The sequence below is a fragment of the Cyprinus carpio genome, chromosome A7, assembly GCF_018340385.1.
Source record: "Cyprinus carpio isolate SPL01 chromosome A7, ASM1834038v1, whole genome shotgun sequence".
Taxonomy (NCBI): Eukaryota; Metazoa; Chordata; class Actinopteri; order Cypriniformes; family Cyprinidae; genus Cyprinus; species Cyprinus carpio.
The window spans coordinates 40,874,177-40,899,094 of NC_056578.1; the positions used below are offsets into that span (position 1 = coordinate 40,874,177).

General features: G+C 34.4%; 1 protein-coding gene across 3 annotated transcripts in view; it reads left to right on the forward strand.

Moving 5' to 3' along the window:
* The window catches only part of LOC109085877 (low-density lipoprotein receptor-related protein 4-like), a 93,001-nt gene that overhangs the window by 42,439 nt on the left and 25,644 nt on the right, over positions 1-24,918 (forward strand). For all 3 annotated transcript variants that reach the window (XM_042761188.1, XM_042761189.1, XM_042761190.1), the window contains exons 2-14: positions 5,225-5,371; positions 8,208-8,324; positions 12,208-12,321; positions 13,723-13,839; positions 14,922-15,050; positions 16,188-16,307; positions 16,374-16,499; positions 17,422-17,547; positions 17,679-17,813; positions 19,200-19,325; positions 19,419-19,649; positions 20,829-20,985; positions 22,520-22,737. In XM_042761188.1, coding sequence (XP_042617122.1) covers positions 5,225-5,371; positions 8,208-8,324; positions 12,208-12,321; positions 13,723-13,839; positions 14,922-15,050; positions 16,188-16,307; positions 16,374-16,499; positions 17,422-17,547; positions 17,679-17,813; positions 19,200-19,325; positions 19,419-19,649; positions 20,829-20,985; positions 22,520-22,737 — 1,863 coding nt within the window. The remainder of the gene's footprint in view (positions 1-5,224; positions 5,372-8,207; positions 8,325-12,207; positions 12,322-13,722; positions 13,840-14,921; positions 15,051-16,187; positions 16,308-16,373; positions 16,500-17,421; positions 17,548-17,678; positions 17,814-19,199; positions 19,326-19,418; positions 19,650-20,828; positions 20,986-22,519; positions 22,738-24,918) is intronic.

Below are 24,918 nucleotides of genomic sequence, written 5' to 3' on the forward strand. Positions count from 1 at the left end.
AGTGGTGTGGATCACTGTGATGTTTTTATCAGCTGTTTGGACTCTCATTCTGACGGCACCCATTCACTGAAGAGGATCCACTGCTGAGCAAGTGATACAATGCTACATTTCTCCAAATCTGATGAAGAAACAAACTCATCTCTATCTTGGATGGCCTGAGGGTTGGCATGAAGTCTCTTTTCTAAATGCATTGTTTCTTATTGTGAACTATTCAACCTTGCATATTCATAATTTATTTATTGACCTTGTAGTGTTTATTCAAAATGTCATAACTGGATCATCTGATGAAGCATCAGGCTTTTCTCTAATGATGCATGCTGGACCTCTCCAATCATTTATTCTGTCTGCAAACTCACATTCAGATCTGTATGGTTCAGATTCAAACTGCGGTTGTGATGTTTGAGTCGAGGCAGTTTAACTCCTTTTCTCTCTCTTTTTTGTTTTTATATTCATGCCACTGTTAAACTTCCCCGTCCCATTCCTTCAGCCCACTGTCTCTCAGCCCTGCCTCAAATGCAGGCTACAACAGCCAAGTTCATTAAAAATGGCTGACTGCGATGGAAAAGAACCGACACTCAATGACAAGTCCTTGCTTTTTCTTTTTCAGCCCTTTTTAAACCCTCAAAATACATCATAATCATTTCCCCTTTACTGTACCTCCGTCATTCAAAGCTCAAACTCTGCACTTGGCATCTGCAATAGGATACCCTTGTTTTAAATCGCAGACAAATGACTCTTTCCATTTTTCTCTAGGGTCTTTAAAAAAGGGCTTATGTTACAGTTGTTGAGCAGATATTTTAAACTTAGTGAGCCCAAAGCAATTTACAAAACAGTTCAGGTTATCTTTTCCCAAACTTTTAAGAAACACTGTTGCACATCCTTCTCAGTTCAGAGAGAATGGAAAGTTAAGTTAAATATAAAATAAATGTTCTAAAAATAATATAAATAACATAATATAAAAATATAAAAACTCTGTTCCATTTATAAAGCGATGAATAGGTCAGATAACCAGCTTGCAGCACTGCTGAGCTCTTGTAAGCAAACCTTTCATAAGCGTCGAATGACTTTTGAGATGTAAATCCTTTCTTTCGCTGCTGAAAGAGCGGCTCCCATCGATCTGCTGCAGCTGCATCTTCATTCTGCGTTGGAGGGCTTAAGCTCGAAAGTCTGACAGCTTTCTGGAAAGACATGTTGATGTATCTTTGTGGTTGAGGGGTAATTTCACGGGATAGAAATTAGAGAGAACGATAGTTGCACATGCACACGCAGTGAGGTATTGGCATTTCTTGTTGCCAATGTCTGTAATGGAGAGCAAGCGTAGCCACAGGGGGGAAGAGGAGGAGAGATCCCAGATGTAAGGGGTTTTCACCAAATGGAAGGGTGGAATGAAGATGGAAAGCTGGAAAATGAAAAGATCGGCTCTTAGAGCTCTTTTATTGTGTGAGTGATCTCCCTTAATTGGTCTCTTAAGCTTTGGCATATTTATCTGCTTTGAGCAAAAATACAGAAATGAATAAGTGAATTTAGGAGATGGATATGTGGACGCACATTTGCCCAGCTTGATCTCTTTCTATTTCCACTCTGATATGCTTATCTGTATGCCACCTTCACCAGTTTACAATGGTGCAACTGGATGCTAAACACAAACGTAACATAATAATGAGGAGAAATCCAAAATCCCCATCAGTACTAGTCATATCTTGCCAATCGGTGTCGCAGTGTTCTGCTTTCATGCATATGCAAGCATTTCGTGGGAATCATCTCAGATTGCACAAAGAATTTCAAGCCTTTCACTTTAATACAAGTTCTAGCGTGAAATAAACATGATTGAACATCAGAAGGTATGTTGAAAGATATAGTACTACTTACCGAAATGTATCATGTCTCATGAAATCGCTCAATCAGCGTTTCAACTACAGAAAGACGCCAGTAAAACAGCCTGTGAATGATGTCGCTTAACATTGCATTGCATACCTCAGGAAAGTTATCCACAGTTCACAGCTGTTGAGTTGGATATAAAATTATATATGCATATTCGAATAAATCTGACATGAAGATTATGTGCAGTTGAGTTGTATACAGACATTTCAGTTATTGAGTGTGATTAATATATCATAAAATAAATAGCAGTTGAATATTACATTTTGGGCTCCTGTTGTAATTTCAAACTCTACTAATAATATAATAATTTAATAATCTAATATTATTAGAACTAAAGGGATAGTTCACTTTAACATGAAAATACTGTCATTAATTACTCACCCTCATGTCGTTCCAAACCCGTAAGGCCTTCGGTCATCTTCAGAACACAAATTAGGATATTTTTGATGAAATCCAAGAGCTTTCTGACCCTCCATAGACAGCATCGCAACTACCACGTTGTTTGTTTGTTTTTGTTTTTTTGAGCCAAAAATTTTTTTTAGAATGTTATTAATGCAATGCAATGTCTCTAGTAGAGATGCGCTGATCCGATACTCCGTATCATTATCGGCTCCGATACAGCCTTTTCAGACAAGATCAATCCAAATCCAGTGTTGTGTGTATACTATTCTGTGTTATTGTTAATCCCCATAAAAGGCACAAAAACATTATAAAGCACCATAAAGTTTCCGTTCACTATATTCAAAGTATTCTGAAGCTGTTTCATAGTTTAATGTGAGGTACAGATGAATATTTAAGTCGTTAAATTCAAGTTGACGTAAACTTATCTCTCCTCTGTGGCTGTCTATTGTCCTCCGTTCAGCATTAAGACTATGCGTCGACTTCCTTTACGACAGTCAAGATGATGAAATTCTCTCCAAGATTATTAAATTTAATCTGTAGATAAAGATCAGTGGTTTTGCATAAAAGGACTTTATCTTGCTGGAGTTTAGTGCTGTTTCTTTCTTCCGGATGTCTGTTAGATCACAACACTGGAGTAGAAAGCACTATGAATAGTTTTTCATGCGCAGAGTAACTGAAATTTAAAACCGTTAAAAGAAAAGGCTCAATAAACTGTTGGTCTGTAGCAAAGATATAATACACTACCCTCAATGTCTCTTCCCTTTGAACTTTTTGTTGCTTCAAGCGTATCAATCTGTGCATGGGATGTGCATTAATACTTTGTATTGGAGCGCATCATATCATAGCGTCAATGAAAGATTATTAATAGCCTTTCTTGTTCAGTCCTATCTGTCATATGTTGCTGCCTCATTACTGTGCAGTGCATTCAAAATAAATGTCTTTTAATTTTATAGTATATATTTATATATAAATGAATATACTTTTTTCATTAATGTATTTTACAATACAAAGAGCAATGTGTAACATTTTACCAGATTTCGTCCTACACTTACACACTTTTATTTTTTTCATTAAATGTTTACATTTTATGAAAATATTGTGCGCTCATTTTTCTAGTGTAACTTTTGCTGCTGAATTATCCATTAACCTAGTTTATAATAGTATTTTTGTCATAGATTGATACATTTTTTATTTGTTACTTTTCTTAATAATGAAGTTGTCTATATTTAGTAGATTGTGTGTAACACAAAAGAGTGATGATCAGGTCAACACACAGAGGTATAGAAATTCTACACTGATTAAAAAAAAAAAAAAAAAAAGTATCCCCAAAATATATTTAGCCAGTTAAGGCAAAATTCAAGTATGAATTTCATAGCATTAAATATGATTTTCTTTAGAATGTATGTTTTGTCAAAATTTTGTGTTGTCATACTGATAAATGTGTACCTAGGATGCATTGTAAGGATTAAAAGCATCTGCCAATTTACTAAATTTAAATGTTTTATAAACTAAAACCTAATAAATTACTTTTTATGTCCAACTTTGTCAAAATGTTATGTTTAAAATGTAAAAAAATGTCATTTCTGAAAATAAATAATGTTTACCTCAGCTGAGTGGCAAACATCAGATCTGTCTGACCTTTTCTTAAAAAAATACAATAATAAAACCTAACAATTGTCTTTTTGTAAAAATGTTGCAGTTAAAAGTCTGCTTCAACGATCTTTAAAATATGCCAAAAATGACATCTCTACAAGTGCCCGGATATGTTTTGGGACTATATTTAAATTTGTTCTCTGACATTGTTTGCTCTGCTAACAGTGTTTTTGACTTGAAGCAGAAATGGCAAGTCTTTAAAGCGTACATGATGAATGTCTTGCTCCATTTAGCGACTAAACATGGCATATATAACTTGATCTCCCGCAAGAGAAGGGCTGTAATTATTCCAGCTTGCCAAAAACGAGCACAGAACCATGTGGCGCTGAGCTTCAACTTCAAGTCTGCTTGATTCCTTGCTTTTTTACTCGGTCACTCTCTTAAAATCCCATCCAGAGCTGCTCACGCCATGAGATGAAGCAGAGAGGAACAAATCGATGAAAACGTTTTAAGATTAAGCCAAGCGCATCAAGTTTTTTTTTCATGAAACATACATGATAAACCACAGACTTGAAAGAAGGGTGGTGGGCTGGAATTAGTTATTAATAGACTTTTCCGCTTTCTTAAATTATTGAGTTCAGAATAAATGGCAAGGGTTGAAGTTTTTTAACACCGTTTTGTGGTGAGAAGTAATTTTGTGTGGAACAAGCTGGATGAACTAGCATTGAGTTTAATATTTTTATCAGGTCAAGGGTCATCTTTATTTGTTTAACAATTTGTGTGATTTTTGGGAACTTTAAGCCAGTGGTGATTCACACAAACATTCTTTGCATTTCTCTTGATAGAAACATGCAAGCGTATAATAATCTGCTGTTTGTGGCTAGTGACATGTTTTGAACTTCAGATCCCAGGCTGACAGGGAAGAGAGAAAAGTGAAAAATTGTTTCTGTAGGAAATTGTTGTTGTTGTTATTAGTTGGCACCTTTGTTGAAATGAAAGTTGGATGCATTACAGTGCCATTATCACAGCATGTGTTAGAATTTATCTTTACAGACTTTCAGCCAACCGATTTTAGAATAAGTTTAACAACATGAACTAACATAACACAATAGATTTTGTACATTTGTAGTGTTTTAAAATTAATGAATGCATAATAATCGCGATAATCGTGAAACGGTGATAATTCCTCAGAATAACAAAATCTATAATCGTTGCATCCCTAAACTGGTTTGTTATATTTAAAAATGCTCATAATCAGATTACAGTTACTTTTTTAATGGATTATATGGTTAGATTCTATTCATAAAATAGCTGACCTCGTATGTTTGTGTTTGTGTGTGTTTTGTAGGTGTTTTAGGTGCTGCTGAATGCTCATGTGGAAGAAATCACTTCACATGTGCGGTCAGTGCGTTTGGCGAGTGCACGTGCATCCCGGCGCAGTGGCAGTGTGATGGTGACAATGACTGCGGAGATCACAGCGATGAAGAAGGATGCAGTGAGTCTAAACACACACCTTCATGAGAATGCAATTACATCATACTGATGCACAAACTATTTGTTCACTCATTCTAAGACGATTTGTTCTAAGGGAAAATTATTATTTAGTCCTCTGCTGAAATCCTTGTCTTCAAAAGTTATTTTGAATGGTAGTGTACATGTAAATGTATGCTGGAGTATCCTTTTTTTCAATTGTTGCAGTATAAAACACATTTCACATGCATTTTCCAATGGGTTTGCAGTTAAAACGTTTGGAAATCTCTCTCAAATGCTGTAGAGTTTGTGGGGGTTTCACACTCCATAAAACAGTAATGTGATTCTTTAGAGAACGAAGAAAAGACTGGATGAAGTGAGAATTTATCTACAATCAATTGAAATTGATTGTACATCTTTTACATGCACTTTAAAAGTCGATTTTAGTCAGGCTAAAACCATCATTTATCTTTATAAAAAGTCATGTAAATGCTTTAGCCCGACAGAAAAGGTTTTTTTTTTTTTTTTTTTGACTACATAATGCAACACAGCTTTGTCTGACTTGTATATGCAATTCTTGTGAAAAAGACATTTTAGTGTTCTTTAATTTTTTTTAAATAAAATTAAGCATATATTTTGGATGCTTATTTGTGTTTTAATTACAATAAAATGATTTTTGAATAGCTTTTTATAGCTTTTCTTTTTTAACTAGGACTTAAGTACATCTTTGTGTAATTTCATAATTACTTCTGTTGTCTTTGAAATATGGTTAAAGTACTGCTGAATGCACTGACAAGCATTTATGGTAAAATAAAATGTAAAATATAATGATGACATAATACATTTAAAATATCTTATCTATAAATCTAATATTAAACAATCAAGTACTTTAGATGTGCTTTATTTTAGTCAACACATCAAAATAAGTGTACTTTAAAGCACAATTAAAGATTATTAAAACTTATTAAAATGAAACTAAAACTTTGACAATCACTTTTTAAGAAACATTCAAAAAGTGTACTCTAAATATACTTAAGTGTCCTTTTATTATTATATTATCTTCAAAAACATTTTTAACTATCATTTTTAAATGTTTTAATTTAAGTGCACATTCAATAAAATTAATATTTTAATATATTATTTTTTATATATATATATTAGTGTATAGTATTCCTATTGAAACTTGTATGTCATTTAAATATATTTGAAATTGCACATTTGTAATGATGAAGTTGCAATTCAGTACATTTAAAATACATTATAATCAAGTACTTTACACATGCTTTAATATGTCAGTCCTCACACCAAAATAAGTGTGCTTCTTCAAAGCATGACACAAGATTATTAAAACAATGATTTAAAATTTATTTTAAAGTCAAACTTAATTTGACATTATTACAAAGTGCAATTTTTAAAAGTGTGCTTAAGTGACTTAAAGAGACACTTTCATGACTTTCATGTTTGTTATTTCAGTAATATTATATAATCTGCAAATATAGTTTTTTTTTTTTTTTTTTTTATAAATAACCTTTTCATATTTGAAGTACACTACGAGTGCACATTCAGGAAAATAAAGCACTCTTGTTTTTCACAAGGAATTGTTGACCAGCATTCACAGTGTGGTGAAAAATGGGTTCAGGAATTTCCTGGCTGTGCATCAAGAGTTTCAGGATGCCTCCGACATCATTCTACAGTGGCACAATCTTTTTTGCCTCACAAAGGGCACCTGACGGGACTGTATGACCCTGCGGAGGGTGATGTGCTCAGCTGAGCGTATCCACCCCTACAGGGCCATACAGAAGACACTTAGTCCAGGACGTGCCGAACAAGCACCAGGAAGATCATTAAGGACCATCGGCACCTTAACAATGTCCTTTTCTCAATGCTGCGATCAGTCAAACTCTAGCGTATCCTGAGGACACAGAAAGACTCGGGAGGAGTTTCTTCGTCCAAACTTCCTTAGATTCTTACAATCCATTGCAGTGTACAAAACAATCATTGCAAAGCAGCTGCGTTTGTATGAAACGAGAGAGCGAGTCCGCGATATCAGGATGACACAAATAATTTTATTTTATAATATTGAATTGAGGTTTAATATTTTATTAGCTAACCAAACGTAAAGCCTCCACAAAGAAAAACTGTTCCTAACAAGCGTATAGCGCTGACTTCAGTTACCCGGATGAGCCTGTGTTATTAGTTTTTACCGGTTGTTATCGAAGGATAACAGACCTCGTAATGTCGCGACTGACCAATCAGAATCAAGTATTCCACAGAGCCGTGGAATATAATACACTATATTACGTAGTATTATACTTTTATCAAATAACAATGCCAATGTAACAAACATTCATAGTCACGGGAAGAACGAGGCGGGAACCGACGAACATTTAAACGAAAACTTTAATAATAAAATCAACACAAAAGAGTGCGATAGCCCCTCGCGGACAACTGTCACGCACAAACAGAAACAAAACAAAATAAAATCCAAGCCTGGTCCTCTCTCGTCTTACACTATCATCACTCCTTCATTTATCCTTCTGGAGCTCCTCCGTGGGACTCGAGACCGGTGAGTGGCGCAGGCATTAACATCAACTACACCGGTCTCGCTCCATTCCCACGGCTCTCAGCCCCACCCCTCTCGTCACAGCCAACTACTATTTTAATCTTTATAATGATAATTAATAATAATAATTGTTATTATTATAAATAATAGTATGTTTTTATTAGAATGAAATTTAGCATTAAAACAATTGCATGATTTTTTTTTTTTTTTTTTTTTTTTATCATTCAAAATGTCAGAAGTTATTTGAATGTCTTTTATTTATTTGGTTAATTGGTTTTGCTTTCTTCCATTCCTTCAGTATTGCCCACATGCTCACCATTAGACTTTCACTGCGATAATGGAAAATGCATCCGGCGCTCGTGGTTATGCGATGGAGACAACGACTGTGAGGATGACTCTGACGAACAAGACTGTCGTGAGTAAACCTGTGCATTTTTTTTTTGTCTTGTAGTTTAAATATGAAAAACGTTTGTTTGTTTTTGTTGTTTCTTTCTGCTGTGCTGAACTGCGATTCTCTTTCACATTTTGAACAGTTCAGGTATATTTAATTAATTTAAAATAGCATGTTTAAGAATAGTGTTTTTAGGTAGCTAGTCCAAGAGCAGGAAAACACAGGGAAAAAACAAAATTCTGTCATTATTTAGTCACAAAAGGAAAACATCTGGCAAATTCTTGTTCTTGTCCATACAGTGGCAGTAGATAGTAACCAACTTTTCAAGCTACAGAATGATTTTTAAGACTCGTGGTGTATGTTCTAGTCCTCTGAAAGCATTCGATAGGGTTTAGTGAGAATAAACTGAAATGTCATACATTATTTAGTGAAAATCTTGACCTCAGAAGTTGCTCTCTTGTCTAAATTGATGAGTGCATGAGAACAGCATGCTATAATTATTTTATGACACCTTTCGCATTGGTTTGAAGCTCAAATATGGTCATTATTGACACTATGACAGGAGCAAGCAGGAGATTCAAGCATGTATCTCAAATCTAGTACATTTGTTATTAAGTGGCATGTATTATTAATGTACCCTTAAAGAGACAGTTCACCCAAAAATGGAAAATGTGTTATCATTTACTCACCCTCCAACACGAAATAAGATATTTTGAAGAATATTGGTAACCAAACAGTTACTGGTAGTCATTGACTTCCATTATGGAAGTCAATGGCTACCAGCAACTGTTTGGTTTCCAACATTCTTCAAAATATCTTCTTTTGTGTTCAACAGAAGAAAGAAACACTTGCAGTTCGAAACCACTGAGGGTGAGTAAATGATGACAATTTAAATTTTTGGATGAACTGTCCCTTTAATAGAGGTAAACTGTTCTGACAATACTTACAGGGATACTCCACCCCAAAATGAAAATGTTGTCATTAATCACTTACCCCCATGTCGTTCCAAAATCCGTAAAAGCTCCGTTCGTCTTCTGAACACAATTTAAGATATTTTGGATTAAAACCGGCCTGTGACTGTTGCATAGACTGACAAGTAAATAACAGTGTCAAGGTCCATAAAAGGTATGAAAGTCGTCGTCAGAATACTCCATCTGACATCAGATGTGCAATCTGGGTTATATGGAGTGACGGGAACACTTTTTGTAAGAAAAGAAAACAAAAATAACGACTTTATTCAATAATTCCTTTGTCAGCAGTCTCCTCTGTGTCTCTCCGTATCACCGTATGCTGTGTATGCTCTTCTGTATCATCCACGCCACAAGGATGCACTGTTTCTACGTGTATTTAGCTTTGATTTGAAATAAAATAGCATCCCTATGCATGACAGAATATATATATTCTGTCATGCTTATTTTTTTAAATGAAAACTGAAAATTATTTTCCTAATTTGAACTGCTTGTAAATCTCTCGTTATCCTAAATTATGTCCAAATATTGGATTAAATATTTTTGTCAACTTGTTTTCTAATTGATTTCTAATTGGCCTCAATGATTTGAGCTTCTGCACTTCAATGTTTGAGTGAAAAAGGATTATTTTTGGATATTTTATGGCAACAAGCTCAGGTCAATGAGGCCTACAATCAGTCAGGTCCAAAAAGAAGTACTTAACCTGTGCTGATTGAAAATAAACAAGTTTGAAAAATATAAAATATAATCAAATATGTTGTAATAACAAGAAATTTATAGTATACTGGTCATTTGTGACTAGGAACATCACAAAAACAAGTTAAAAAAAAAAAGTACACACATACATAAAAATATAATTTAGAACATTTTTGGGAAACCGTATACCTTCTGTGAGCAAAATCGGCAAGTTTTAGTCATAAGCTAGCATTTTGGGGGGAAAAGAAAACCCTCTCTGGGTCAAAATGACCAGAAAACAACATGAAGATTTAATATTTGACCTGAACTTTAGTCTTTTCCTTCACGTCTAATCCATTTTAGCATCCCTTGCAAAAGTTAATAAATGTCTTATTTTGTAAGCTGTAAGTTGTATATGGAGTTAGTTTCATAGCGATCCTTACCATTGTAAGACATTTTAATTCTGTAGAGGAGCAGTATGTCTGTCTGTGAGGTAGTGAGAGGAAAACAGAAGCAACAATAGTCTCTGCATCTGACCCATATTTCTCAGCGCCGTACTCTTGAGGCGTGTCTCTTGATGGGGGGTCTGTGTGCCATAAGCTTTCCATTCATTTTTCATTCTTTTCCACCACACTGCCTCATCTCTTACACTCAACACCTCTCTCTCTGCTTCTGTCTGTCCTTTTGGTTTATATTATCAGTTAATATATCAGTAGCGTGATGTGATAATTCACACTTCCTCTGTCCAATAGTCCAAGGACTGCTGCATGTCCTGTGTATTTAGATTAATTTTTTAGCATTTTTGTGCAAGTGAGATAATTTTATCTCATGTTTTATGTAACCATATGCATTTTACTACAAAATAACTGTTAAATCAAAATATCCCTTTTAATTAGCAATATAACAAAAAGTACAAATTTGCAAAAAAAAAAAAAATGTGCATGTAGGTAAAACACCATGTAAAATATTGTATTATAAAATGACATGTATCAGGAAAAAGGATTGGAAAAAGCGTCAGGAAGTTCATTCGCTCTTTGCTTTTCCAGTGTGCTTTGCAGTTTGAGAAATATGTTTTGTGCATATGGCGGATAAAAGTGCGGTGGTGCAGAAATACACTGGTGTGTTTGTTTTTTTTTTGTGTGTGTGGGGTGGATGTGGTTATGTAAATAATAACATTTTATGATTTTGTTCCGGAGTCCCTTACCGGTGTCAATAAAATGCTTTGAGCGCCACCAGTGCACTGGATTGTGTCGCTGCAGTGTGTCGCTAGCTTTTTCTGTAGCACTGCTTGAAAATGAATACATGAAAATGCATAGATAATATATTCCTGAATTCTCAAACCTTTAAGGAACAGTTCATCCAAAAATGATAATTTGCTGAAAATTTATTCACCCTAAAATAATCCAAGATGAGTTTGTTTCTTCATCAGGTTTGGAGAAATGTAGCATTGCATCACTTGCTCACCAATGGTTCCTCAGCAGTGAATGGGTGCCGTCAGAATGAGAGCCAAACAGCTGATGAAAACATCACAATAATCCACAAGTAATCCACACCATGTCTTGTGAAGAGAAAATATGTGTGTTTGGAAGAAAAGTCCATCATTAAGACTTTTAAACCATCACAAAAATAGGAGTCCTCTATCTATAATATTGTTCTCAAGTTCTATATGTATAATAACACTTCCTCCAGTGAAAAAGTCCATCTCTTGTTGTCCTCTGTCATCAAAATCCAGCCACATATTTGTTTAGAGCTGTTTTGGACCATTTTCACTTGTAAACAGTATTTGATCTGTGCAAATTTCTCTCCTGATTCAGATGAGATTACTTGTTTACTGAGGCAAGATATATTATGGATAGAGGAGTCGTATTTTAGGCGAAAGCAATGGGTTTGAAGTTAAAATGTCTTAATGATGGATTTGTTTCATGTTTTCTCTTAACTGATGGACTGGAGTGATGTGGATTGCTTGTAGGTTATTGTGATGTTTTTATCAGCTGTTTAGACTCTCATTCTGACGGCACCCATTCACTGCAGAGCATCCTTTGGTGATCAAGTGTTGTAATGATACATTTCTCCAAATCTGATGAAGAAACAAACTCATCTACATCTTGAGTGGCCTGAGGATGAGAACATAAGCAAATTTTAGTTTTTAGGTGAACTATTCTTTTAAACAGAACAAAGTAGTTGTTTTGTGAAAACGTTTAATCTGTTTTAACCCATTACTTTACAAAATGTACAACATCTGTATGATTTTTGTTTTTGAGCAGCTCCACGGAATTGCGAGGAAGATGAGTTTCATTGTCAGAATGGATACTGTATCCGCAGCCTGTGGTACTGTGATGGAGACAATGACTGTGGAGATAACAGTGACGAGCAGTGCGGTGAGATCATTTAGATATATGTAGTTCTTTCAGGATGATTTAAGGTTCTTTAGGTGTGGAAACCTGATCTCGGCACGCCTTACATGTTTAAAGTGTTGCGCTCACAACAAACAGGTCATCATTTTATTGTAACTCTGATCAGCTGGTCTTAGTCACGGACCTGCCAGTGCTCAGTGAGAGCAGCAATATAGAGCAAAACAAAAAGAAGTAAACCGTACGGACAGACAAAGCATTGCAAAACGTTTAGCATGTGCCCTTCAATGCAAAACCACACCCTGTAAAACACCCTTGGATATAAAATAACATAATGTGCTGAATCTCTTTGAGAAAAAAAGTGTTTGATTTTATTGAATGTGCAAAAAAATAATAATAATAATTAAGTATAGTTAAAAAAAACTAAATTTTTTTGCAGATGATATATTTATCAAATAAAAGGGCACTTAAGTAGACTTAAAGTACACTTGACTGTTTCTTAAAAAGTTATTGTCAAATAAAAAGGTTTTAAAGACTAATGTTTAATAAGTTTTAATAATCTTTAGTCATGCTTTAAAGAAGTACACTTATTTTGAAGTGTTGATTAAAGTAAAGCACATGTAAAGTACTTGATTATTCAATATTACATTTAAAGATAAGGTATTTTAAATGTATTATGTCGAAACTTCATCATTATATTTTATTTTACAATAAATGCTTGTCAGTACATCCAGCAGTACTTTAACCATATTCCGAAGACAGCAGATGTAATTATGAAATTGCATATGAAGATCTGCTTAAGTCCTACTTACAGTAAATGGGTCAAAAAGCACTTTAAAGTCCAGCTAATTGCATTTGATATGCATTTAAACTATAGTATATTTTCCTTCAGTTGCAGTTAACATCCAATTACGTGTCTGAAAACATTACATGCATGCTTTGTTATATCTTACAGTACTATTTAAAGATCAGACATATCTTATGCACTACAATTCAAGGGTTTGGAATCACTATGGCATTTTTGTGTTTATGAAAGAAATTGACACTTACCAAGTTACATTTATAACGTTACAAAAACCTATTTTGATTTGAATTAAATGCATTATTTTCAACTGTTGAAGATGAAAGATTCCTGCACTTGCAGCAATGACAGCTGTGCAGACCTTATGCTTGCTAGCCATCAGTTTATTAAAATACTCAGATGAACTTTACAACACATGGTTGTCTAATCAGTTCATCAAGGTCTGCATCTGCATCTTTTTTTTTTCAGATGGGGTGGAATTGGGATTTATTTGTTCATTTTAAATGTCTGATAAGTTTGACCCAAATTTTCTACCAAGCAATCTTGATCCCACCACCAGTAAATAAAATGAATAGATTTTTCACACTCCAAGATTCTCAAGCCCTTGTTGTTTTATGTGTGTCCAGATAAGAGGAAGTGCTCTGATAAAGAGTTCCGCTGCTCTGATGGAAGTTGCATCGCAGAACACTGGTACTGTGATGGAGACACGGACTGCAAAGATGGAACCGATGAAGAGAATTGCCGTAAGTTGATTTTGTGTTTCAGTGCACTTATTTGTCAAATCAACACCTCTACTTCTGTCCATTCAGCCATGCATCCATCAATCATGCATCCATATTTCCATCTATCCATCCAAACATCTAGCCATTATGCGTCCATCTTTCATCCGTTCATCCATCATGCACCTATACATGCATCTATGTTTCCATCTGTCCGTTCATGCATCCATCATCCATCTATTCATCCATCATCCATCCATCCAAGCATCCATTAATTCGTGCATCATGCATCCATTCATCCATGTTTCTATCCATCAGTCATGCATCCATGTTTCCCATCCATCCATCCATCCATCCATCATGCGTCCATCTATGATGCATCATCCATGCATCCATCCAGCCATGAATCCATCCATGTATCCATCCATGTATCCATCCATGTATCCATCATGCATCCATCTATCATGCAACCATCCGTGCATCCATCCATTGTGTTCCTCTAAACAGAATTCACAAAACAATTCATATATGCTAGAAACAAAATTTGTGCCAAATCAAGTCATATAAATTGTCATATTGGTAAAGCTAAAGAGAAAATAAATGTTTTAGTCATATCTCTTCATTATTCCTAAATAATTTCTGCTCATTCTAAAGCTGTGCTTGTATACTGTAGAGCTGGTTGACAAAAAGAACCTATTTATATTTGTCAGCTAGTTTCGCAGTTGCCAGCCAGAAATGTTCTGACATGAACGTAATAAAATTTCACAAAACCATTGACTGTAAATTCCAGCATCCTAAAAAAGAAGCATCAGATTTTGGTTTTAATAAAGAATCTGCTAACTAAAATTGATCAAAGGAAATTTGCTACCATTGATCAACAACAGTATGAACTGTTCTGTGAAACTGTGGTCTATTTCTTCACTTTTTTTTTTTCATACAGTATGCTTGGATCCTTGGATTCTACTTGTGACTGTATTTGTTTCTATGTTATATTTGTTTTTGTTTGTTTTATTTATTGCAAATAGCTGTTGAAAGGTATTTGTTGGACTGTTTGCAGGTGCATGTGTGTGGGTGTGTAAATCACGTTAAATCATTTCTCTCTCCAGCATCTGACGTGATGACAGCCACATGCAGTGTTGAGGAGTTTCAGTGTGCATATGGCCGCTGCATTCTGGACATCTACCACTGTGATGGAGATGACGACTGCGGGGACTGGTCTGATGAGTCGGACTGCTGTAAGGAACATTCACTCTTTCTTACTCTCTCTTAAAACATTTTATATATATATTACTTAACCTGCACTTAACCACCTAATACTAGTACTTACCTTTTCTTTTTCTTGTCTATCATATTCTTAAAAAAAAAAAAAAAAAAAAAACTTCTGTACTAGACTAACTGAGACATGTCATAGCACTTGTATACCGTTGTTGTTCTCTTGTTGATCTGATTGTTTCTATTGTTCTTATTTGTAAGTCGCTTTGGATAAAAGCGTCTGCTAAATGATTAAATGAAATTAATGAATGAAAAAGCACACTTTTGCATAATTATGGAAATAATATACTTTAAAAGAATGTACTTGAGAGTGAACTGAATGCAGTGTTTTTGATACACTTAAGTAGGACTTAAGTACATCTTCATATTTAATTTCATAATTGCTTCTGTTGTCTTTGAAATGTGGTTAAAGTACAGATGAATGTACATTTATGATAAATATAATGAATTAAAATAAGTTTGTAATTAGACATTTGTAATTATGAAGTTGCACTTCAGTACATTTAAAATATTTTAAATGTATTATCAAATAAAATACTAGAGTTAAAATTATAATCAAGTATTGAAACTTGTTGAATTTATATTAAAGTCAAGTAAGTGTTAAAGTAGTGTCATCAAATGAAGTGTTACTACTTTAAAGCATGACAAAAGATCATGAAGTACAATTTTTAATATTGTTACAAAGTGCACGTTTTAAGTGTAAAATGTTAGGATTGAAAATGTCTCTTTATTTGCAACTAAAAAGTGGCCTTTTATTTCATTAATATTTTATTATCTGCAAATACAGTACTTTAAAAATATACACTCAATTTTTGAAGTACACTACAACTGCACATTCATTACAGTCAAGTGAACTTATTTTACACATGCTGTTTCATTTAAAATATTTTACCATGAAACAGTTATTACTGTAAATCTGTCATTTTTTGACATTGGCATGCTAGTTTATTGTTGGAATTGTTTTTTAATAAAAGCACACTGTAAGGTATTTGATTATAAAGTGTGCTTCTTATCACAAGGGTTATTCAAGGAGATTTCCTTGTACAGATAAGTTTCATGAGTGTGTGTATGTCTGATTTGGTGTGTGTGTGTGAACGCAGCCTCCCACCAGCCCTGCCGTTCTGCAGAGTTCATGTGCAGCAGTGGCATGTGTATCAATGCAGGCTGGAGGTGTGACGGAGAATTCGACTGCGACGACCAATCAGATGAAAAGAACTGCAGTGAGTAGCTGTTTTATTGTAGTATTTGTGTGTGTGATCTGTCACAAGCCTCTTTCTCACCATCAGGTACATCGATGTGCATGGCTGATCAGTTTCGCTGTATGTCTGGTCGATGTGTGCGGTTGTCATGGCGCTGTGATGGGGAGGATGACTGCTCTGATAACAGTGATGAAGAAGGCTGTGAAAAGACGGGTAAGGAATATAAAAGACAATACATACTTTTTATCTCTTAAAGCAATAGTTCACCCAAAAATGAAGACTTGCTGTAAATTTACTCACCCTTGAGCCATCCAAGATGTAGATTAGTTTGTTTCTTCATCATATTTGGAGAAATGTAACATTCCATCACTTGCTCACCAATGGATGCTCTGCAGTGAATGGGTGCCGTCAGAATGAGAGTCCAAACAGCTGATAAAAACATCACAATAATCCACAAGCAAGCCACACCATTCCAGTCCAACAGTTAATGTCTTGTGAGGTGAAAAGCTGCATGTTTGTAAGAAACAAATCATCATTAAGATGTTTTAAACTTCAAACCATCACTTCCAGCTAAAAAAGTCCATAATGCATAATAATTGTTTTTTCAGCCAAAATATTAGTCTGTTATGAATAATTGGTTTAATCTGAAATGTTAGTACATTGTTTGCAAGCCAAAACAGCCCAAAATAGCTCTAAACCAATACGTGGGTGGATTTTGATGTGAGAAGACAACAGGGGATGGATTTTTTCACTGAAGGAAGCGTTATTATGGATTATGCACTCATATTTAAGCCAGAAGCAGCTGTTTAAAGTTAAAAAGTTTTGATGATGGATTTGTGTCTTACAAACTTACAACTTTTCTCTTCTCAAGACATTAACTGATGGACTGGAGTGGTGTGTATTACTGTGATGTTTTAATCAGCTGTTTGGACTCGCATTCTGACGGCACCCATTCACTGCAGAGGATCCATTGCTGAGAAAGTGATGCAACGCTACATTTCTCCCAAAATCTGCCCAGAATGAACTTAGTATGGATCAAATAAAATGGATTGTTTTGAAGTATTTAGATAATTTATAAGGTCTAGTAATGAATGCACCTACATGCTCTACATTTTACATTCCCCTTGTTTCTTAGAAACTCCTCCATGTGCATCGGATCAGTTCCTGTGTGGAAATGGCCGCTGTATTGGTCAGCGTAAGGTTTGTAATGACGTCAAGGACTGTGAAGACGGGACTGATGAGCATCCACACCAGGACTGTCGTGAGTCTACAAAATTAGTACAAAATATGTGAAATATAACATAAGATGAGTAGTCGTAGTTCCACTGAAAGCATCTGATTCCCTCCTCTTTTCTGTGTTAACATTCGACTGTGTGCCTGTGTTGTTTATAGGCTCCAAGTCAAGTGAAGAAAACTGTAATGTTAACAATGGAGGCTGCTCACAGAAATGCCAGATGTCTCGAGGTCTGGTGCAGTGTACTTGTCACACCGGCTACACGTTAAATCAGGACGGGAAGACATGCAGAGGTGAGGCCATAGACGAGGGGGGGAAAAGACAGCAGAAAAGAAAGTTAAGAACCATGGGGTTAAGATCAGCATTATCTGTAATAGTTATTTTCTAATGAAACATGGGGAAATATCTTTTATCTCATTTATTTCTATGAATTCTGCAAGGGATTTATAAAGTTTATGTATTCATTTTGATACATTTATCCAAGTGTCTTAAGAGTTTATCCCACGGTTCTTATACATTTAGTCTCTCTCAGTTTTTCTTTTCTGCTTCATGTAATCACAAATGGAATTATCTGCATGTTAATTGCAATTAAATGGAAATGTATTATAGTTTAAATTTATATTAAGTGCAATTTAGCGTTTTTGACCCACGGAAGTAGGACTTAAGTACATCTTTATATGTAATTTTATAGTTTCTTCTATTGTCTTTGAAATACTGAATGTACAGACAGGCATTTATGATACACTAACAAAATATACTTCTATTGAAACTTGTATGGCATGTATTTTAATATTTTCATAATTGCACATTTGTAATGAAAGAATTGCAGTTTGAGGATGTTTTAAAATACATGAACTTTACATTTAAAATGGAATAAAACATTGCAGTTAAAATTATAATCAAGTACTTTACATTTGCTTTAGTATGTTAAGTGTACTTTAAAGTACTTTAAAGTATGAGAAAAGATAATTAAAACAATAAGATTTGAATTGTACTGTAAAGTAAAAAAAAAAAAATTAACATTAAGTGCGGTTTTTAAAAGTGTATTTAACTGTGTTAAGAAACAGTCATGAAACTGTCCCTCTTTTAAATAACCTTAAGTGATATATATATAATATATATATATATATATATATATATATATATATATATATATATATATATATATATATATATATATATATATATATATATATATATATATATTTGTAAGTACAGTTTTTTGTAGAAATGCACTTAAGTCTGTAAGCACACTATATGTACACATTCAATACAATTAATCACACTTCTTTTTCACAATGGTATAAATAACTGACTTAACTTTTTTTGGTGAAGAATCGATAACATACCAAAGACTTTTGCACAGTACTGTATATTTATACACAAACACTAAAAATATGAGTATAAGAAGTGTGACAGTTTAATTTCAGGGATATTTCAGTACAGTATCACTTAACAGTGTTTGCTTTTATTAAAACTAAATCCTTTTGGATCCTTAAGTGTAGAAATCCAGGAATGTATTGGACTTGTCTGCTTTGTTTAATATCTGTTGTTAGATATTGTTGCAAGTTCTCAGTTAAATACTAGTTAGTTAACTGAAGGTTAAACTGACTAATAAATGTTTTTATGTAATGTATTTAATCTCTCTAAACTTTCCTGCGTTTGTGTTCTGAACGCAGATGTGGATGAGTGTGCAGATGAAGGTTACTGTAGTCAAGGCTGTACCAACATGGAAGGAGGATTTCACTGCTGGTGTGTGCAAGGTTACGAGCTTCGACCTGACAAACGCAGCTGCAAAGCTTTGGGTGAGGCTGAATATCTACTGTGAAAGCAGCAAAACATCGGGTGATTTTGGAACCTAGGTGATCAGTTAAATACAAACGGTTTTCTATTCCCAGGTCCAGAACCGGTTTTGTTGTTTGCGAATCGGATTGATATCCGTCAGGTTCTGCCGCACCGCTCAGAGTACACGTTATTACTGAATAATCTGGAAAACGCCATCGCATTGGACTTTCATCATGGCAAAGAGCTGGTGTTCTGGTCAGACGTGACACTGGACCGCATCATGAGAGCCAGTCTGAATGGTAGTAATGTGGAGGAGGTCGTGTCCACGGGTCTCGAGAGCCCAGGTACGGAGTCGTTTTCACTGTATATTCCTCAGATACACTGCTTTGTGAGTCTTGCTTGATTTCCACTGCACTATTAGCTCAGTAAACAAATCAAGATGCAGCCAATTACAGTCAACATGGTGTAGACACTGTGTAAATAAGAGATTTTTCTGAGTGTGTAGACAGCTGCATTGATTATAACAGGAGTCCAGGCTCGTACTAAACTGCAGCTGTGCATGAAACAGTGTGTAAAGTAGTGAGTGACAATTTCATTGATTGTTAATGCAAGCGTTCCATTATCATTATGTTGCTCGCTTTGAGTAGAATTTGTTCAAAATTTGAAAAATGGTTTTGTTGTTTATGCTGCTTAGTGAAAGGGATGTTTCAACCAAAAATGAAATTTCTGTCATCATTTACTCACCCTCAAGTTGTTCAAAACCTCTATAAATGTCCTCCTTCTGCTATTTTGTGGAATATGTTGGTCAAACAGTTGCTGGTCCCCATCGACCTCCATAGTATTTTTCTCAAACTGCCAAAGTCAATGGCTACCAGCAGCTGTCTTCATTTGTTTTCAGCAGAAGAAAGGAATTTATACAGGTTTCAAACAACCTGAGGGTGAGTAAATGTTAAGAGAATTTTCATTTTTGGGTGAACTGTCCCTTTAACCATTGAGTTTGATAGTTTTGATTCATATAAAACAGCAATAAAGACATCCAGGACCAGTTCTTGGTTTATTTTTAATGTGTTTGTAGCTTAGATAAAGAAAATGGCATGCAGTTGCCTAACATAAAAAGTATATAAATATACATAAATAAAAATAAAAAATAAAACTTGATTTTGAAAAATGAAAAATGAGAAAAACACCAAAAATGTCAAATGAAATAATCAACATTTGTTTTTTTGTCCTAATCATGCAGACCTAATGCATTTAGTGTAAAAAAAAATCTATATATATAACTAAAAAGGTGTGTACACACACACACACACACACATTTTATATATATATATATATATAAAACATTTTAAATCTGTCTAAAACATATATTGCAGAGTGATTTTTCAATGAATGATAAATAAATTATGTAAAATGTTATTTTCATGCTTCGGCAAGGAAACAAAGAATAAATAATATATAACACTTGGAGCAGCAATAATATTAAGTTTTAAAACAGCAATAATAGTTTTTCCTTACTTTCTTAGGTGGTCTGGCCATAGATTGGATTCATAATAAGCTCTACTGGACTGACTCGGGTACGTCTCGCATTGAAGTGGCCAATCTGGATGGCTCACAACGTAAAGTGCTTTTATGGCAGAGGATGGAAAAACCCCGTGCCATCGCTCTGCACCCTATGGAAGGGTAAAAATTCTGACTCTTGTGTAATACTTAACTTATAATAATTTTTGAGCACATTATTCAGCACAAGTATTGCACAATAAATGCGCAATGCTTTTTCTGGACTTGGTAGGAAGTCCTGTGTTCAAAGAGTTACAGTGTTTTCATAGTACCCCTTGTTAAAAAGAAGTGCACTTAATTATATTGAATGTGCCCTTGTAGTGTACTTCAAATATTACAAGTATACTTTTATAAACTGTGCTTGAAGATAATTTGATGTTAAAATAACACTTAAGTGACTTAAAGAGACACTTTCTTGACTGTTTCTGAACACACTTAAGTACACTTTTATGAAGTGCACCTTGCAATAATGTCAAATTAATGGTTTTAATATAAAGTACATTTTAAATCATTGTTTTAATAATCTTTTACACTTATTTTGATGTGTGACTAACATTCTAAAGCACATGTTAAGTACTTGATTATAATATACGATATTACATTTAAATGATTTTAAATGTACTAAAGTGCAACTTGATAATTACAAATGTCTAATTACAAACATATTTAAATGCATGGCATTTTATCATAAATGCTTGTCAGTACATTCAGCTGTACTTTAACCATATTTCAAAGACAATAGAAGTGATTATGAAATTACATATTAAGTACTTAAGTCCATTTTAAGTGGATCAGCTAATTGCATTTGAATTAAAACTCTATACATTTTCATTTAATTGCAATTAACATGCAGTTAAGTGTTCAAAAGCATTACCTTCAGTTCACACTTAAGGATATTTTGTCAAGTCACCTTTATTTATATAGTGCTTTAAACAAAAAAGATTGTGTCAAAGCAACTGAACAACATTAATTAGGAAAACAGTGTGTCAATAATGCAAAATGACGGTTAAAGGCAGTTCATCATTGAATTTTGTGAAGTATATGATTTCCATAATAAGTACAAACTTTTTTTTAAAGTTCTCAAAAATAACCTCTTTTTCAAAAGTGACATCAGACTCTTTCCTCATTTTGGGACCCCTTTATTTTATGTGCATGCAAATTGTGTACATTTATTATTTTATGCACTGAAATTTGTCACTGCAAATTTGTTGTTCTTTTGCATGAAAATCCCCTCTGTTGACCATTTGTTGTTGATGTTCTGTAATAAGCAATTATGGGAAGCAGTGCACGAAACCATTCTGGTGACTTCTGGCTAAACTTTGTAACTCAATTTGCTTCTAATCACAAAGGTTGTGTGTGCAAAAATGTCATTCAGGGATTGTCACAAGGCTTGAGTTGCAGCCAACACTCATCGTGGCTCTTTGTCATAGAGGACAAAGGGGTTTATGAAATATGGCTTGAATTCCCTCTCCAACAAGATTTAGCCCTGTGTTTTCTACCAGCTTTGTGTCCACTGATTCTTACACACAGATGCATGCAGATCTTACATCACATAGTGTTTTTCATCGAAAAGGACATTAATTGTTTGCTTTGTTGCATCCTGACTGCATATTATTATGCGAATATTTTTCTAACATTACTTACACTCTTTCTTTAGGAAGATTTACTGGACTGACTGGGGAAATATGCCATGCATTGAATATGCCAACATGGACGGCTCTAATCGCAAAATAATTGCAGATACACACCTCTTCTGGCCCAATGGACTTACCATTGACTATGCCAGTCACCGTATGTACTGGGTGGATGCCAAACACCACGTCATTGAAAGAGCTGACCTGGACGGGAAGAACAGAAAGGCTGTCATCAGCCAAGGTAAAAAAAATAATATATATAAATATATAATATAGTATATATATATCTATAATATATATTTTTAAAGTGAAAGTATTTTGTTTATATATATATAGATATATATATATATATATTATATATATAATATATAATATATATATATTATATTAATAATTAAATAATTTAAAAATCACTTTTCACCTGAAGGAAGTCTCTTATGCTCACAAAAGCTGCATTTAATTTGATCAAAAATACGATAATATTGTAAAAATATTATTATAATTTAAAAGAAGTCTTTTCAATGTGAATATATTTGAAAATGTAATTTATTCCTGTGATGCGAGCTGAATTTTCAGCATCATTACTGCAGTCTTTAGTGCCACATAATCAGGGTTTTAAAATGAACCCTCGCCAACATGCCAAATGCGGGTGAAATTCGACCATGGCAGGTAACGCATATCAACACACTAAATACTTTGGCAGGTTATGATTCAGAAATTGTTCTATCACTCTGCATTTCCATAGAAATATGAAGCAGCACAACTAATGATAATAGTAATCAGATAAAAATGATAATATTCCGAAATATTTCTTGAGCAGCAAATCAGCATATTGAATCAAGGTTTCTGAATGATCATGTGACAAAGAAGACTGGGGTAATGATCAGAGGAATAGGAACTAAATCTGTTAGTTTGATTACATAAAATGAGAAAATCTGATTAAGACCACATTTTTAAAGTACAGGTAAACTGGCACATATCATAGTGTTACAACATCTAAATTCAACATTTTATGGAAAAATTATTTTTTAACATAACACATTAATTCTATTATCAGTTCAGTTTTTTACAGCTGAAAACATTAGGTTGCTCTGCTTTTTTTCTCTAGTATTCTGTAGTATTTTAGTCTTCTGTTCATTTGGGGTTTAGGAGTGTCTGATGAATAAATTCAGTTGTCTGTCTGAAGCGTGATGGAAAGCAACCAGTGGTCTCTCTAAATGGCACACTAGAAAGGAAGCCTAAGCCTCGGGGTCTGCAGGAACAAAATACCTGTGCACCTGGGAAAGGTGGGGGAATATTTAGACCTGAAATCCAAGCTCTAAAAAAAAAAAAAAATCCAGCGCATATTTGCTTACAGTGGTCAATGACAGATTTACCAGGGAGGGAGGCACCAGCATTATAAAAAATCAGGGTGCACACACACAGAGAAAAGATATGTTGCCTGGAAAAACAAGATCAAAAGTGAACGATGATTGAGATGACAAGAGAAAGGTACCAGCAAGGAGGGGGAAGGCAGATGGCAGTGGAGCTGGGAACAAAAGATAAAAAAGAGATGAAAAAGGCAAACAAGCCTAACTCCAACCTAGCCTTGCTTCTCTACAAAGATAAGATCACAAAACAACCCCACGCCGTGTGTGTACACCTGGAGAAGGGTAAAAGGTGCAGAAAAGGCGGGAGATACAGGCAGGGTGTGTTATATGCCTATAGTCTGGCAGAACGCCAGGTTTAAAGTAAAAGCCAGAATAAAAGACAAGCTGCTCTTTTAAAATGGGGGGTTTTCACAGTGATGCTATAAAGACAACTAAAGTAAAGGAGAGAGTAAGGTTTAAAAATGGAAGAACGTTTAAATCAAAAGAGGCTATTCTAAAAGCAAAAAAAAAAAAAAACTTTTCTAAAGAAACTATAAAGAATGTTTTTGTGGAATGGAAAGGTTCCTTAGAATGATCGTTCCTCTTAACAATAAAGGCCAATCTTTTTTCACAAAAGAGGCTTTAATGCTCAAAAGAGGCTTTTCGCAGCAATGCCACAGAAGAATATTTTTCAGTGAAAAGTTCTTAGAACATTTTAAAAATCTAAAGAAACTTCATCCACTTGAAAGAACCTTTTGTGGAATGGAAAGATTCCATGAATGTTAAAGGTTCCGTCAATGCCAATAAAGACCCATTTTTTAGAACAGAAAAACAATGCAGAGGTTATAGCGAGTGCCTTTTGTTTATAGATTTTGGTTAACTGAGTGCTTGCTTTAGCTGCTTTTGAGAGATTTCGGTGGGGATGTTAGGAACATGTCTTACCCAGCTTTGAGAAAATCATAAATATCCCGACCATGTGCAGTGAACTCACCCTCCCCCATGCACCTCAGATCGACTGTTACTCAGAGGGAGAGAGTTTCTAATCCCTGATGGATGGAAAGTAGCTAATTAGT